We start from the raw sequence: 17,028 nt of genomic DNA on the forward strand, positions 1-17,028 counted from the left end.
TCATCTGGATTTCTCTTTTACCTTTAAAGGGCTCCCTGATTACTACCTTGTGCCCAAATTGCTTCTCAAGCTTCAATTTCCTCCTGTATTTCTCCATTTAGATATCTCATAGGTCTTCCAACCCAAAATGATCCAAACCAAATATAATATTTCTTCCCTAGACCTCAGCCTCCTAAGGCACCACTAACTAGTGAAAGAAAGTGAAAGTGTTCGTCGCTTAATCATGTCTAACTCTTTGCAACCCCACGGACTGTAGCCTGCCAGGCTCCTCTGTCCATGGAATTCTCCAAGCAACAATACTGGAGTGGATTGTCATTTCCTTCTCCAGGGGATCTTCTCAACCCAGGGATCAAACCTGGGTCTTCGACATTGTAGGCAGATTCTTTGCCCTTTGAGCCACTAGGGAAGCCCCTACTAATCAGCGAGCTACCCACAAAAAGTCATTCTCAACTCATGTCCTCATTAATAAGCATCAAGTTCCCAACACTGTACTTCCAGAGTATTCTACCTTCTGAGTATCTCTGAGATTTTTCACCTTTCCTTCTGTTTCTATTCACCCTGTGTTAGTTCGAGCTTTCAACCTTCCTCATCTAGAATTCTGTAATGAGCTTCTTCCTTTAGAGGTTAATGAGTCCTCGGAGTCTTTCTCAGTTTCCTGGATAGCTCAGTTGGTAAAGAATCTGCCTGCAATGCAGGAGACCCTGGTTCGATTCCTGGGTCAGGAAGTCTCCTTGGAGAAGGGATAAGCTACCCTCTCCAGTATTCTTGGGCTTCCCTGGTGGCTCACATGGTAAAGAATCCACCTGCAATGTGGGAGACCTGGGTTCAATCCCTGAGTTGGGAAGAACCCCTGAGGAGGGATAGGCTACCCACTCCAGTATTCTTGCTTGGAGAATCCCACGGACAGAGAAGCCTTGTGGGCTACAGTTCATGGGGTTGCAAAGAGTTGGACACAACTGAACGGTTAAGCACATAGCACGGAGCCTTCCTCTACCCTGCTACCACTATGATGCTTCTAGAAGCAGAGTCTGGACATGCATTACTTAAAATTCTCCCAGGTTCCTCACCATTTTAAGGATAAAGTCAACGCAGGCCACAAGGCCTTTTTTTTTTTTTTTTTAATCTGGCCCTTGCTACCTACAGGCTCAACTCCCACTATTTTCATGGGTGATAATGAGACTCAAGTCTCATTTGAGATACTGCTGTAAACAGACTTCATCTTTAAATAGTAGAGAGACACATTTGTTGAGTCATTTTTTTTTCACTCAACATACCTTATATGTAATTTTTAAAACCAAAATTTTATGTGACATATTCCTCTAAACTTAAATGAAGAGCAACTTTAGGCAGGTGAAAAAAAATTAAAGCAGAACAGTAACAGTAATAAAAAACAGATTTACAGGTCCAAAATTCTTACCCAATGTCTGCCGGAAAGTTATCCTCCAACCTCTTGCTGTTTGAATTGAATCTGTCTTGAACACCAGGAACATACTATTATTGCTGCTCCTAATATTTGGTGGAAGGTTGGAGCCACAGAATTGGCCGAGAAGGGGATCGCTGATGTTAGAACCATCGTAAACTGCCAAGTAGTCTTCAGAGCAGGAAGCCGAGGGAACCACATAAAAATCATTGAACCTGTGAAATGAACCTGGTTAATAGTGATGTTCTCCGTTTGTACGTCCATTAAATTATAGCTTTAGCTCTTATTTTTTAAAAAAAAGATAGGACAAAGGTTAACGAGCATCCACGATTCACTTGCTAAGAAACATTAGAAATAATATACTATTTTACTGATCAGTTCAAAAGTTTAGAGGAAATTTTTTGAGAGACTAGAATATGGCAAATAGATGGGGAAACAGTGGAAACAGTGAAAGACTTTATGTTTTGGGGCTCCAAAATCACTGCAGATGGTGACTGCACCCATGAAATTAAAAGACGCTTGCTCCTTGGAAGTAGAGTTATGATCAACCTAGAGAGCATATTAAAAGGCAGAGATATTACTTTGCCAATAAATGTCCATCTAGTCAAAGCTATTGCTTTTCCAGTAGTCATGTATGGATGTGAGAGTTGGACTATAAAGTTGAGTGCCGAAGAATTGATGCTTTTGAACTGTGGTGTGGGAGAAGACTCTTGACAGTTCCTCGGGCTGCAAGGAAATCCAACCAGTCCATCCTCAAGGAAATCAATCCTGAATATTCATTGAAAGGACTGAGGCTGAAGCTGAAACTCCAATATTTTGTTCACCTGATGCGAAGAACTGACTCATTTGAAAAGACCCTGATGTGGGAAAGATTGAAGGCGGGAGGAGAAGGGGACAACAGAGGATGAGATGGTTGGATGGTATCACCGACTCAGTGGACATGAGTCTGAGTAAACTCCTGGAGTTGGTGATGGACAGCGAGGCCTGGCATGCTGCAGTCCATGGGACTGCAAAGAGTTGGACACAATTGAGTGACTGGACTGAACTGAACTGATGATAAGCTTTTGGAATACACAGATGAGTAAGACACAGCTCTGGATTTCCAGGATTTTATAGTCAAGGACATAGTAAGTCTCTTTGACATTAAGCTTTGACAAGCTGAACTGATACTCATTTATCATTTGAGCAACACTTTGGTTTCCCAGTCTCATTAAAAATATGGTATTTACTCTGCTCCCTTGTTACTTCTGTGACATCAAGTGGTACTATTATCCTATTCTTTATTTATGGGAAGGATGCTAATATAACAGAGTGGGAAAATGCTGGTTTGAGAAGCAGAGCTTCATTTTCATTCTTACACTCTGTTTCTTTTAAAACAGACTTTATTCTAAGGTTAAATGAAGCTATATATAACTAAAACCAAACTAGGGTACCTGGGATAAGTAAGTGAAGTCACTCAGTTGTGTCCAACTCTTTGCGACCCCATGGACTGTAGCCTACCAGGCTCCTCTGTCCATGGGATTTTCCAGGCAATAGTACTGGAGTGGATTGCCATTTCCTTCTCCAGGGGATCTTCCCGACCCAGGGATTGAACCCAGGTCTCCCACATTGTAGACAGACGCTTTACCGTCTGAGCCACCCAGGAAGACCTGGCATAAAGAAGATGCTAAAAAAAAAAAAGAAAGAAAGAAAGAAAAGGAAAAGAACAGACCCAACAAAAGATTATTATTTCTGTGATTTTGAAAACCAGGAATATGAAATAAGTTATTCCTCAGAAAAAAAATATAAGAAACCAATGGTACAAAAGAATGAATTAAATTCTCTTGCATCTCACTTTACTGAGGTAAGCAGTAATTCACATTTCAGATCACTGTAGTCATCATGGGCATGTTACCAGTCATCCCAGCTCTAGACCTTCCTGACATTTATTAGGATTGTCTTTTTGTGACAAACACTAGAGGTCTGACGTGGCCCTAAGAGATATTTTGGCCCCAGAAATGTAAACAGTTGTCATGCATATTCCTTTTGGAAGAAGTTCTAAGAACTACTACTCAATTTGCACATTGCCTTCCACTGCAGTGATGATCATGGAAGCAAATGTAAAATGAGTTTCCATCAACCTGGGTGGCTGAGTGACCATGTTAGGAGGTGATTCCTTGCTACACCACTCTGGACACACTCATACAAGTGAGAAAGAAACTTGCTGAGTTAAGCCTCTGTGCTTTGGAGTTGTTTGTTACCACTTATAACCTATCCTGACAGATACATCCCTGACTTTTCTTTTTATTGCTTAACATAGTATTTCTTTTCTTTTTTTATTGAAGTATAGTTGATTTACAATGTTGTGTTAGTTTCTGATGTACAGCAAAGTGAACCAACTATTTATGTATATATTCTCCTAGATTTTCTTCAGAATTATGGTGGGTTTATTATAGCTTTTTAAAAAAAATCTATTTAAGTTATTTGATATCATGTCATTATTTTGATAGGTTCTTCTTCTGTCTCAGATGTTTTTGTTATCTGGTGGGTTGTTTGTTTTTTTGTGTGTTTTTGCTAGCCTCTGTTCAGTTCAGTTCAGTTGCTCAGTTGTGTCCAACTCTTTGCGATTCCATGGACTGCAGCATGCCAGGCCTCCCTGTCCATCACCAACTCCAGGAGTTTACTCAAATTCATGTCCATTGAGTTGGTGATGCCATCCAACCATCTCCTACTCTGTCATCCCCTTCTCTTCCTGCCTTCAATCTTTCCCAGCATCAGGGTCTTTTCAGATGAGCCAGTCCTTTGCATCAGGTGGCCAAAATATTGGAGTTTCAGCTTCAGCATCAGTCCTTCCAATGAATATTCAGGACTGACTTCATCTAGGATAGACTGGTTTGATCTCCTTGCAGTCCAAGGGACTGTCAAGAGTCTTCCCCAACACCACAGCTCAAAAGCATCAATTCTTCAGCATTCAGTTTTCTTTATAGTCCAACTCTCACATCCATACATGTCTACAGGAAAAACTATAGCCTTGACTAGATGGACCTTTGTTGGCAAAGCCTCTGTAATAAATAGCATATAATATGGAATACTTGTTTAAATATCTCATGATTAGAGAGGATTAAGAAAAAATGATACAGTATGTTAAAATGATACAATATGTTTTGGTTGGATGAATGTTTTCAAACTGATGATAAAGATCAAGATGAAAAGTTTCTTAATTTTCTTTAACCATGTGCAACATTTAATGTTCCTGTAATAGAAGAGGGCAAAACAATTACTAGATAACTTCCAAAAATACTTTTTTCATTCTTATTTTCTATAGGCAATACACTTATTTTCCACAACATGAATCCATGAACAAAGATAAAAACCTGAATTTCCAGGAGGGATTCAAAGCTTTTTCGGGTTTGTATCATTTTCCCATGACAGCACAGAAAGTATCTGGAAAAACCCGTTAACCCAGAAAACCTCATGAAGCTGGCCTATTTTGAGAGCCTTGAAAAATCTGTTTTACTACAGTCTACAACTTCTGCGGTACCTAAGAGAGTATCTGTTTCACAGAATATAGTTTCTTAGAAAGAATACAATAAATAGTTTTCCAGACATACTGCTCTGACCTTTGACTATGGTGAGCCCCAGGGCCTATATATATATTATAGCATATGCTATAATCCTACACATGTGAGAATCAAATATTGGGCCATGATGGCAAATGACAAGAACTATCCCTTAAGCTTCCATTCTTAGCAGGTGATCCCTTCACAGACCTCTTGCTCCTGGCCATCCGGCAGTTGTTGTTTAAGCTTTTGTTCTGAGGACTTAGAGGATTTTTGGCTTTGGGCCATGGCGTCCTTAAACAGTCTCTGGTGGGAGCTGCAGTGTTCTTCAGGATCCAGCCTGTAGCCCCTCCCCTGATAAGACCCATCTTACAGTCCAAGGACCCATTTGATATGTGAGTCTCTGGAGGTAAACTGCAGAGAGTTTATGACTTGGGGGAGAGAATGTGATCACAGTCATATAGGAGGGACAGAGGTAGGAGGAGTCCTAGCCCATTAAGCGTCTATAAAAAATTCTATATTGCCATAAACTACAGCAACTTTCGGAGTTTTCCACCACATGCTATATATCACTGAAACACAGGAGTTAGAAATAAATTATCTTGGATGACAACAATTGTGAACTTTATCACTTGGAGAACTGCAGGTTACTTTCCTTTAATCAGTCTTGTTGGAAGTAGGCAGGATCAGGGGAGAATTTACTGATGATATAAGATACCTTGTTGAGCACCAGTTTAGAAATATTCTGAAACAGGAATAAAATGAATTTCTTAAGTAGTTAGAAAATTTACCTTTTGAGAGAGCATATGGAAGGATAAAGGACATGTTTTGGGGAGGAAATCTGATAAGGATTTTTTTGACTTTTCATGTAATAGTGTATCACTTTGGAAAAGTTATGTGATACTCCTGAGCTTCAGTTTTCTCTTCAGTACAGTGAGATTAATAATATATACCTCATATGATTGTATGAAGAACTAAATAAGAGAATGGTGCAAGTGGTCATTAAAGTTCTTCAAGTATTATATGTCTCCAAAATGAAAATTGCTTTCTCTTGCCCTCCCCACACCCTTTGAGATAGGCTTATAACATTACACCCCATTGTATAAACTCCTTTAAAACTGTTGGAAAACTCCAACAATTGTTTGAGCTGGTTGAGTGCCTGTTTTTCCCTGCATGACCACTGGCTTGTGTGGAGGGTAGGGAGGCCATGTCCTAGGCTACCAGGACCACACCACAGACTCGCTTTCTCTTCCTCCAGATTCTCATACGTACCTCTGATGAGCATCAGTAGTCTGCATCATTAAAGGAATATCTTTTCTGTAAACAGAGCTGAAACAGTTTTCTCAAGAAAGTAATGCGTCTTACGTACTTGAGCTGGATGACTCTGTTGCTTCTGACAGTGATGGTGTAAAGACAGTGCACGTCGTCAGGGTAGTTGGAGTAGGTATACAAAGGACTCTTGATGACTCCAGTGGAGAGATTGAACACACCACCGCAGGCTGGGATAGAAGTGGGGGATATGCAGAGAATGATTATGACTCGAAGCAGAGGAAAGTCATTGTCAGACATTCTTTACTATGTTACCACCAAGAGAGAAGACAATCATTTGTCTCAGAGCAATATAAACCTCCCTTTATTGGGTTTACAAATAATTCATGCTTTCCCACTGCCATGGAGGGAAGAAACAGTAAGAAGCAGGGAAGAATGTTTCAAGGCACCTCTTGGAATGGAATAAATCTGAGCCCAAAATAATGGCCAACGTGAAGGTAATGAGAGAGAATGTTCCGTGTGTTGGAATAGAACCGTCCTTCTTTTACACTGAAGTGACAGATGCAAAGAGATGACAGTGATGGCTGGAAGTTTAGAAAAGGTGTGCTGAATGCAAGGCGCATCGTGGGCTTATGAACCCAGGAAGGACTGTGATCTAAACATCTTAAATAATATAGATTGGAGTCTCCTATGTCCATGATAGAGTATTACAAGGTGATGTTCCAGAAATCACTTTTGGAATAATGGAGCTAAGTTTCCTTTTTGGGCTCACATGCATAACTCTTGGGTCCTGTGTATTTCTAGCTAGTCCTGAGACTGGTAAGGACCATATTTACACAAGTTTTACTGAAGAAACAAGGCCTATCCCTTGCCCTGAGGCCAGCAATTAATAGCCCACAACCCTTAGTTATTCCTACTAGGCAATAAAACAACAGCTGTAAAAATGGAATGAAATTCCATTGTAAAAAAACATAGAATTTTTATTTGTTTGACCTCGCATGTAAGAAGGATGAACTTGTATTACCCAGTGATGGAAAGTGCCCTATTCTCACTGCAGCAAGAAAGGTTTATATTTATTATATATTGTGATTCTAAAATTATAGTAAGGTTACTATACTCTGATGATATATTGTCAACGGATGTGTTCCATTTACTTCTGTTAGAAATGATAACCAAATAGTGGCTCCCATTTAAGGTTATAAAGGTTATTTATTTATTTGTCTGTTTGTTTATTTTGTCTTAGCTGAGTCCACCTTGCAGAGAAAGCTATCCTCTATGCCCATAAGAATTCACGTGCTGAGACCTCTTGGTACATCTGCAGTGAGTTAAATGTTAGATTTGTGTAGCCATTATTCTATTTCATCTTGTACACAATTATATGGTCTCTGAAAACTATGCCTAAATAACTCCTAAATTTGTCCATTGTCAGGATCTGAAATTTCAATATCAATAACCCTCTTTAAAGGAGACTCTCAGAATAGATAACATGAACCCTTTACACAGTGTTTTAGGAAAATGAGGGATTGAAGACTAAAAGAATATAAAGCAGGGAGGAAACTCTCCATAACACTAGCTGAAGCAAAAGAATAAAACAAACCACCCCTTATCCTTACTCAGCAGACAGCTGGGGGAAGGAATGTTCATGGCTCTATTCTGTTTGTGCCAACAGAACCCCAGAGCCACACAAAATCATACATTACAAATGGAGTCAGGACTTGGGTGGCAGCTAATGTGGACACATTGTGAAGGCCTTCTTCATGAGTAAATAAACATTTTCAGTCTCCTCTGTGGATGGAAACAATAATTTTTTTTTTAAAGAAAATGATTTGACTTTCTACCTTTAGCAATGGGTTTCGTCAAGTAAAGATCAAACAAACATTCTGCAAGATCTTTTTCTGGCCCATGTCATTATTGGAGTTGGGATGACATGGGGGAAAAATTTGCTGTTAGCAAACCAATGAAGTTTATTGCAGGAGAGGAACAGACCATTCAAAACAGGGAAGTGGAGTCTTATGATTTTCAAACAAACATTGATCAAGCTGTCTACCAAAATCTGAAAAGATCTTGGTAGCTACAAAGATCTTTGTCCAATATGTGACTTCTCATCTTGCCTTTGATATAGAGAAGTTGCAAATTATCACATAGTTGAATACATCAACCTTTTTGTTTACTTGTGCTTTTTACATATTGCTAAAAAAAAAAGAAAAAAGAAAAAAGAAAAAAAAAAACTCTTTCCTTCCAGGAGACTATAAAAACATCCCTTACATTTTTTCTTAATTTATAAAGCATTGCCTTTCACCAGAGTTAAAGTCAAACAAGTTACTTTATGCTACATACAAACAACTAAAGGTGGCTAGTCATTCTAAATAAAAATGATCAAAACTGAATCTCTATCTTCCATTTGGTTTTCAAAGAGTAGTTCTGTCAAAGTTTATGAAAAAGGGCCTCCCCATTTTAAAAAGGAAAATACCTAAGTATTTTTAGACCATGTATCTAATTAATAACTTTTTCCCTTAAAGTCTCTGAATCTTCAAGTTGGTCATGTATGAATCACAATTAAATCTCCTGTGGAAATTGCTCAAGAAAGAAAAGAAAATTCCAAACTACATCATTACAGTCACTCACAAGTTATCCTATAGGAAAACTTGAATCCCAAGTCCGTGGTGTGTGCGTTTGAGTAGAAGTTAAGCAGCACTGGACCAGAGGTGGTGAGAGGGGACAGGCTGTCCTCCCCACACAGGGTCGCTAAAGGCGTGGAAGACAAGCTGTAACCCCTGATGATGTGCACGCCGTCATTGACACAGCTTCCCGTTACTGCGGAGTGAGCTGTTCAGGGCAGGGAACAACCAGAAGCAACATAAATAATAATCGGAAGCAATGTAAACGATCACACAAAAATGTGAGGAAGATTCATGCAATTTACACAGAAATTAAAATCAACAATCATTTTGATAAGTCACTATTTAACTCAGTTTCCTGAAGGTTACTTTCACCCTAGTTACCAAGTAAGCACAGGTATGAGGAAACAGGTAGACCTTCACAAGAGGTAAATCCTATTTTGAAACAATCCAGAATTTTCTTTCTTATAAAATGACTCCTTTAATTCCATGATTATAAATAGGAGACAATTTTGCCTTCTGATTGACATCTGGAAATATCTGAAGGCATTTTTTTTTTTTTTGCTGTCATGTTGGGGTGTGCCACTGGCATGGTGGGGGTAGATGGATACTGCAGGCCCCCTGCCCTCCCACCACAAGAATGACTCCACCCCAAATGCTAAAGTGCTGCTAGTGAGAAACTTGGCTGTAACAGCGAAGTTTATACATAGATAAGGGACTTCTACCATGAACAGTGGAATAGAAATGCTTGTAACTGGGCACAAATCTATGTCAGTAGAGCTCTGCGTATCACCTCACTGCATTAGATCAAAATATCACTGATTCTTCAATGGGAAGACACTTGGTGACAAAACCATAAGAAGATAATGATATTAAACACTTTTCCATAATCATCAGATCAGATCAGTTGCTCAGTCGTGTCCGATTCTTTGAGACCCCATGAATCGCAGCACGCCAGGCCTCCCTGTCCATCACCAACTCCCGGAGTTCACTCAGACTCACATCCATCGAGTCAGTGATGCCATCCAGCCATCTCATCCTCTGTCGTCCCCTTCTCCTCCTGCCCCCAATCCCTCCCAGCATCAGAGTCTTTTCCAATGAGTCAACTCTTCACATGAGGTGGCCAAAGTACTGGAGTTTCAGCTTTAGCATCATTCCTTCCAAAGAAATCCCAGGGCTGATCTCCTTCAGAATGGACTGGTTGGATCTCCTTGAAGTCCATAGTCATAGGGGAACCAACTGAATATATTATCAAAATATATGCAAAATTCCCAAGTGGAATGTAGTTAAATGCAACTAGATGATTGTCTTTGAGGGAGAGAAAAAGAACTTAGTCAAGGTTTAAAAAATGTTCTTTAAGGAGCAAGATGTATTTCAAAGTTGAGTTAATGGCCAGGTGGTAGCATTCAATCAGACATGTGAAAACTTGTCAGGAAAAGTAGTTACCTGAAATGGAATGACACTGTTTACATGGACAAGAGCTCATGTCATGGGACAAGGCACTACAGCCACTCTGAATTTGATCTTCAGTCTGTGATTTTATGAATATTTACTATTGAAATCTTTGAGTATAAAATAATCCTCCATGATTTGTTTTTATGTCTATTTTCCATCCTCCTGAAAAACTGTAAAGCACATGTATTATTTGAAATGGGTAAAGCTCTATCTAGTGTCTTGAAATACAACTTTTATCACATTATTCTGGGCTTCATTACAGAGAGCCATGTTCAATTCTGGATTTCATCATGATTCCATGAACTTGGAGAGAACTGAAAGGAAGCCAAGGATGAGTAATTCGGCAAATAATAGAAACTTGTGGAATTTAGATGCAGACTTCGATTTTCTTTCAGAGTCATGGAGAGGCAGAGATTTAAGAGAGGACTAGAAATAGTGGGAAATCCTTTTTGTTGAAATAGTATAATATTATAGATATGCTAAAGTCTTCCCAGTTAAATAGCAGAGGGCTCTCAGGAGAGGGATGTGAATTGGGGGCAGCTCTGAGTAGCTTCAGGCTGGACTCCTCAGTGGAGGACGATCCCCTGGGAAGGAGAAGCAGGTCCTGGTACAGAGATCAGCTTGGCTGAGTGTGGTCAAGGTCTTGTCAGGCAGTCAAGCAAGGGACCTCACACAACTATACCATCTCTGCTGGAGCTTGACCAATCTGCATAAAACATCAACAGGAACTATTTCAGAAGAACCATTGCTCAATGCTTTCTAAAGTAGTGAATTGTGAAATGGGCCTACTTTTTGATTTCTTGAGAAACAATTATGGAAGCAAAGAACTGGTAAGTAGCTGCATAATGCCACTTAAAAAAATTAGTTTAAACAGAGGAGAAATGTGAACTAAGGTGGACGAAAGTCAATTATCCTGCTTCTTGGTGGGAAAAATGGGCAAAAGGAAAAAAAAATCTGAAACCAAATTTTCTCTTGTTTTTCCTTTTGGCTTTCTATTATGCATAGCTTGTAAGCCAGAACTTATAAGTTAATGAAGGAAAATTAAGGCAAACACTACATAGGATTTGCCAACTGGCTGCTCTGGAAGTCTAGCTCTGTTACTTGTGGGACCTTTGAGACCATCTCTGGAAGACAGAAAGCAGAAAACCTTTGCGCTGTTCTCCCCATTTTCTGTGTCAAGGGACTACTCTCTATTCAGTTCTTATCACTGATACTCTGGATCGGAGAAAAACTGAGTTTAGAATTTGCCTAGTAATTTTAATGATAGAGAAACCAAGACACAGAAGGCAAAGGTTTGCCTTAGGTTACCTCATCTGTGAAGTGTTTTTTTTCTTCTATAAAGTTAAAAAAAGAAAAAAGGCCTATAATCCTCCTGGCACCTTGGAGGCATCTGCTTGGCCATGGGAATAATGAGAACAGAAAAACATACTTTTAGACTGTTCAATATTTGGGAAAGTAAAATGAGTACTTGATGACACCTGATTCCAAAATAAGTGTAAACATTAGAGGTTTCTCTCTCATACTTTCTCATATTTTGTCTGTTTTTGCTGTTTTCTTTTTGAGCAAAGTAACATTTTGAATTTGTCAAATCTCTATTTTTATTTCACAGTTTTGGAAGGCACTGTTAAGAATACCCATTTTAGTCTTGAGGTAACTTTAAAAGTCTTCTAAGAGCTCAAATAGAAATTTCTTCTATGACTTTTGACTTCCCTAAAATTTTTATAGTTCAGTAGTGATTGTATAGAAAAGTATGTGGTTCATAGAATGACTAGTATTGGAAATGTAATAATAAGGAGAAAGAGAAACCTAGGCCAACATAAAATACCATAACATGCTTTCAGAGCAACTCAGTTTAGTAGAAAGTAGGTCAGTGAACATTTGTAACCTCTCTGTAGGAAAAGCTTCAAAAAGCCCTCAACTAGCCTGAAAGGTAAAATCTTTCCTAACCAGTTGTCAGTGTTTAGTAGACAGCGTATGGACAAGGGTGTTTCCCTGTAGTATTTCATAGCCTGGAATAGATCATTTTTTCCTTGACAAATTCAACTTTTGTGTCAATCCACCACCAAAAAAAAAGCAGAAATAGAATGTTCATCTCCACCCAGTCAACACAGGCTCTGCTGGCTGCTTGGACTCAGAAATACTTTGGACAGAATCTTTCAGAAACAGTTCTATGGCCTCTAGCAGCTAGGAAGACAGATGCTCCTATAGACAGGCTCTGATTTTCCTTGAGAGCAATTCTCTCTCTGTTTTACCACAATACACTGCACATGAATTCTTGAGGCTCATTTAGAAGTGGGTGGAAGGTTATTTTTACTGTAGCTAATGGATCTCTAACTTGCTGATGGTATTCAATGAACTATGGTATGGATATGATTAATGATAAGAATCTAATTACAAAATAAATCTGATTAATGTTGCCCTTTTGGGGAATCATCATGATTCATTTAATCTAAGCCAGAAAATGACTCACTAAGCAGTTTGGAAATGCTGAGTACGTGTAACACTAGAAATGTCACAAGACATGATCATAAGGATATGATCTTATACAAAGTAATCTTTTCAACTGGGCGATTCTGAGCAAATCCATCAGTAAAGAAGAAATCACTGAATCTGGAAAAACCAAATATCTGTTCGCAGGTGACTCACATTAAGGTGTGTCTGGAGATCCTGACTGGTGGCACCAAAAAGAACAAAACAATGGCCACTCTGGGACTTCCCTGGTGGTCCAGTGGTTAAGACCCTGAGCTCCTAACATAGGGGGCCCAGATTCTATCCCTGGTTGGGGAACTAGATTCTGCATGCTGCAGCTAAGACCCAGTGCAGCCACATAAATAAATTTAAATAATAAATATTTTTTAAATGGCCACTCTGATGAATTATCATTCACAAGATATGTTTCTACAGGCACAATCTGACTTTCACAAGTACTATTTTATATTTTTGCAAAAATTACAGTGATTACCAGAAAGATTAAGTAGTTTGTACAAAGTCATGTCATTAGCAAGTGGCCATTCTGGCATTGAAACCCGTCCTAAAATATTAAAATACCCCCCATCCCAGGTCAGGTAGTCCACAGTAAGCTCAGCCCTTTACCCTACCTGGTCAACTAAACTCAGGGAGTTACTGTTCACCCTAAATACAGGTTGCCTTCTAATCATACACATACCATTGGTTTTGGCAGTGCTGTGTGTGGCTATTTTACACAGTATATTTGACAGCATCATCTTTTTTTAGTCTAAATTACACCGCCTATGACATTCTCGTGTTTATGGAATTTAATGAGAACAAATGCATATATAGGTGCACAGTCCAAGCCACATGTTTCTGCCCATCTTATTAAAATAACTTTGTCTCAATTAGAAAAATAATAGAAAAGATATAATGTATGGTGATGAATTTAATTAGATTTATCATGGGTGTTCTTTGGAAGGAATGATGCTAAAGCTGAAACTCCAGTACTTTGGCCACCTCATGCAAAAAGTTGACTCATTGGAAAAGACTCTGATGCTGGGAGGGATTGGAGGCAGGAGGAGAAGGGGACGACAGAGGATGAGATGGCTGGTTGGCATCACCGACTCGATGGACGTGAGTCTGCGTGACCTCCGGGAGTTGGTGATGGACAGGGAGGCCTGGTGTGCTGTGATTCATGGGGTTGCAAAGAGTCAGACACGACTGAGTGACTGAACTGAACTGAACTGATCATGGTGATCATTTTGAAATATATATAAATATTAAACCATTACACCGTACACCTGAAACCCATATAATGTTACATGTTATACTTCAATTTTTTAAAAAGTTTTTGATAGTTTTTAACTCATAAAAGAAAACAGAAAGGTATAAAGAAGGAAATAAATATCACCTATCAATCTATGACACCATAGTAACAACTTTTAAAGTACTGCTTAATAGCCTTACAGATTTTATTCCTACACTTCATTTTAAATTAAAAAATTGGATTTTTATATAAACTGCTTTACCTTCTCCTAATATGAATACTTTATAAATCATGAACATCTTTTTATATTACTGGAATTTTGTGCTAGGAAATGCTGGGAAGATTCTATCTTACTTCTTAGTCCATTTTTACAGTGACAGACATCAATGCATACTTGGCATTTTCCAGCAAACACTTGTCAGAAACTACAATATGTAGAGCTATAGGAAAACAAGGTCATAGAGAGAGGATCCAGTGAGAGAGGCTTCATGTAATTTATCAACATATGAGTACTGATATGTCATTTTTATTTTTATGAGATATGAATTTTCTGGAGGCTGAATATTGTAGAACATTTTGCCAGATTTAACTTTACATGCCACGGGAGACCAACCCAAACAGAAGCAAATTTTGGTTGGACAGATGAAGCTTGGCAAATGTACAAATTAATTGTGATTTAGAAATGAAAAGTTAATTTGTAAAAAATATTAAGATGACTGAGTGGTTGAAGGTGCCCATCTTTTCTCTGTGGTGTGACACCACCCAATTAAATATCAAGTTGTATCATGTAGTCAGAACCCAACTCAAACCACAGCTCCACTGGCCCCTTTGCCAACAGTCAGGAGTAAGCCCAAAGGGGTGCTATGGTTAGCAATTTCCCAATCCCTGTGGAACTGATGAGGATGAAAAAGGAGAGGAAAGGGTATCTCACAGTTATATTTCATGAAACTAGATCACAGATCTTTATTAATGTCAATAATTCATTCACTCAACATTTACGGAGTACCTATTGATACTTTGACTCAGTGGTGAAGTTTCTCTTGCTAGTTAGTTCATTGTGTGTGTGTGTGTGTGTGTGTGCACACATGTGTATGACTGTGTGTAGGTACATGTACCTGTGTGGAATAAATGCAAATGAATAAATTAGAAACCATGATTAACATGTAATAGATTTCAGACTTACTTTCTTTAGGCCATTTACGTGATGATGCTTGTGTTCTTAAAGCTCTTGCATTATTTTTTTTTTTAACCTCTGGATGGAATATATAGGATGATATGTATGTTCTTCAAATACTGGATGGAATTTTATTCAAGTTTACATCAACTCCACTCTCAAATTTTTCATGTTTTCTTCAAATGGTGATTTTTAGACAATCTCAGTCTCTACTTATTGCTCGTTCACTTATTTAGAACCAACTGTAATTTACATAAAAATAAACTTACCTTCCAGATGGAAAGACACCAAAGTCAAGACGATCACGGACAGGGGACTAGCCTCTATGATGTAGGTGCAGTTCATATTGTTGTCATATTGCTTTGGGTAGTTTGGAGAAACGATATAACCTGAAGGGCTCGTGAAATTTCCCCCACATCCTACATGGGAAGAAAAAGGTATTCTCAGAACATTTGTTCTCCCAGACAGTAACTCTTCATCAGTGAGGAAAGCCTCAACTTTCCTAAGCTCTCTACAGCCAGGGTCCCCAACCTCTGTGATCTACTGCCTAATGATCTGAGGTGGAGCTGATGTAATAATAATAGAAATAAAGTGCACAATTAATTTAATGCACTTTAATCATCCTGAAACCATCCCCCATGCCAATCCATGGAAAAACTGTCTTCCATGAAACTGGTCCCTGATGCCAAATAGGTTGGGGACCGCTGCTCTAAAGATATATTCTTTGAGACACTCCAAATGGAAGCAATGGTAACTAAAAGAATGGAGCTCTAATTTAAAAATAAGTATGCATGCAAAATTAGAACAATATGTTTTTTAGAAAATGATGCAGAATTTTGGGCTAAGTAGAAGTTTTTCCACATATCCACTGCAAATCTCTCAATTTTAAGATGGTAAAGGATAACTTAGCAAAGATTGAAGGGGATTCATGTAGCTAAAGGAATAAAATGGATGAGAAGTGACCAGTGCCTGATAAATACACTGAAGATTTTAAGTACAGTATTATATTATAGAAAAGCATGTTCTTCTCATTACCATTGTAATATGGCTGTAAAAATAATACCTGCTTTATAAAATGGTTAAATTTACTAATCCCGTCTCTTTAACAATTTCTCACGTGATTCTCTGGTGTTAGAAATAAAGAGAACTACCTTTTTTTTTTTTAACCAATAAAATGACATTTATTTTTCTATAACCACTAACTAGTTAATCCACACACTCCTATCTAACATAGATAGAAAACATCAGTATTCTTTTAAGCTGTTAGTAACACACACACACACATATACACAAATACAATGAACCAAGTGAAGGCCTAAAATCAGGGCTGGGGTGCCTTTCATTAATTACTTTACACCACCCTCTTATTCAAGTCTGGATACCTGTTCACTGTGTTATTTCCTCCAATTCCTTTCATCAAACTTTTTCCTAAACAGTGGTTTGTAAAGAGTGGCTACCTGATTTAACTCAGTCAATAATCATATGCACCACTGTGTCTCAGTCTTGAAAACTCCACGCCTCATTATTCTACCTGGTAGGAGTAGCCACCAGAGAAGGAAGAGACAATCCTTAAGAAGGTGACTGTCAAGGTTGACTGAGCATGAGAATCATCTGGGTGAGAAACTAAAACATGTAAGTCCCTGGCCAGGGAAATTATGAATTCAGACAAACTTGGGGTGAAGCCCGTGTTTTTACAGCCCCAGCTGAGTCCCATGCAGACAGGTAAGTGCTGCTAGCCAGGAGTGCTGATTGGCTACTAATGACAGCCTCCTGGACTTTGCTCAATTCCTGCCCCCCTGTGGATTTCAGGGTCCATTTTGGACATTCGCGAGTGG

General features: G+C 38.7%; 1 protein-coding gene across 1 annotated transcript in view; it reads right to left on the minus strand.

Moving 5' to 3' along the window:
* Positions 1 to 17,028, minus strand: part of CUBN (cubilin) — a 259,194-nt gene that overhangs the window by 45,028 nt on the left and 197,138 nt on the right. The window contains exons 56-59 of the mRNA NM_001192575.1: positions 15,463 to 15,612; positions 8,854 to 9,054; positions 6,329 to 6,458; positions 1,418 to 1,635 (exon numbers count right to left, since the gene is read on the minus strand). Coding sequence (NP_001179504.1) covers positions 1,418 to 1,635; positions 6,329 to 6,458; positions 8,854 to 9,054; positions 15,463 to 15,612 — 699 coding nt within the window. The remainder of the gene's footprint in view (positions 1 to 1,417; positions 1,636 to 6,328; positions 6,459 to 8,853; positions 9,055 to 15,462; positions 15,613 to 17,028) is intronic.

This window comes from Bos taurus, chromosome 13 (genome assembly GCF_002263795.3).
Source record: "Bos taurus isolate L1 Dominette 01449 registration number 42190680 breed Hereford chromosome 13, ARS-UCD2.0, whole genome shotgun sequence".
Classification (NCBI taxonomy): domain Eukaryota; kingdom Metazoa; phylum Chordata; class Mammalia; order Artiodactyla; family Bovidae; genus Bos; species Bos taurus.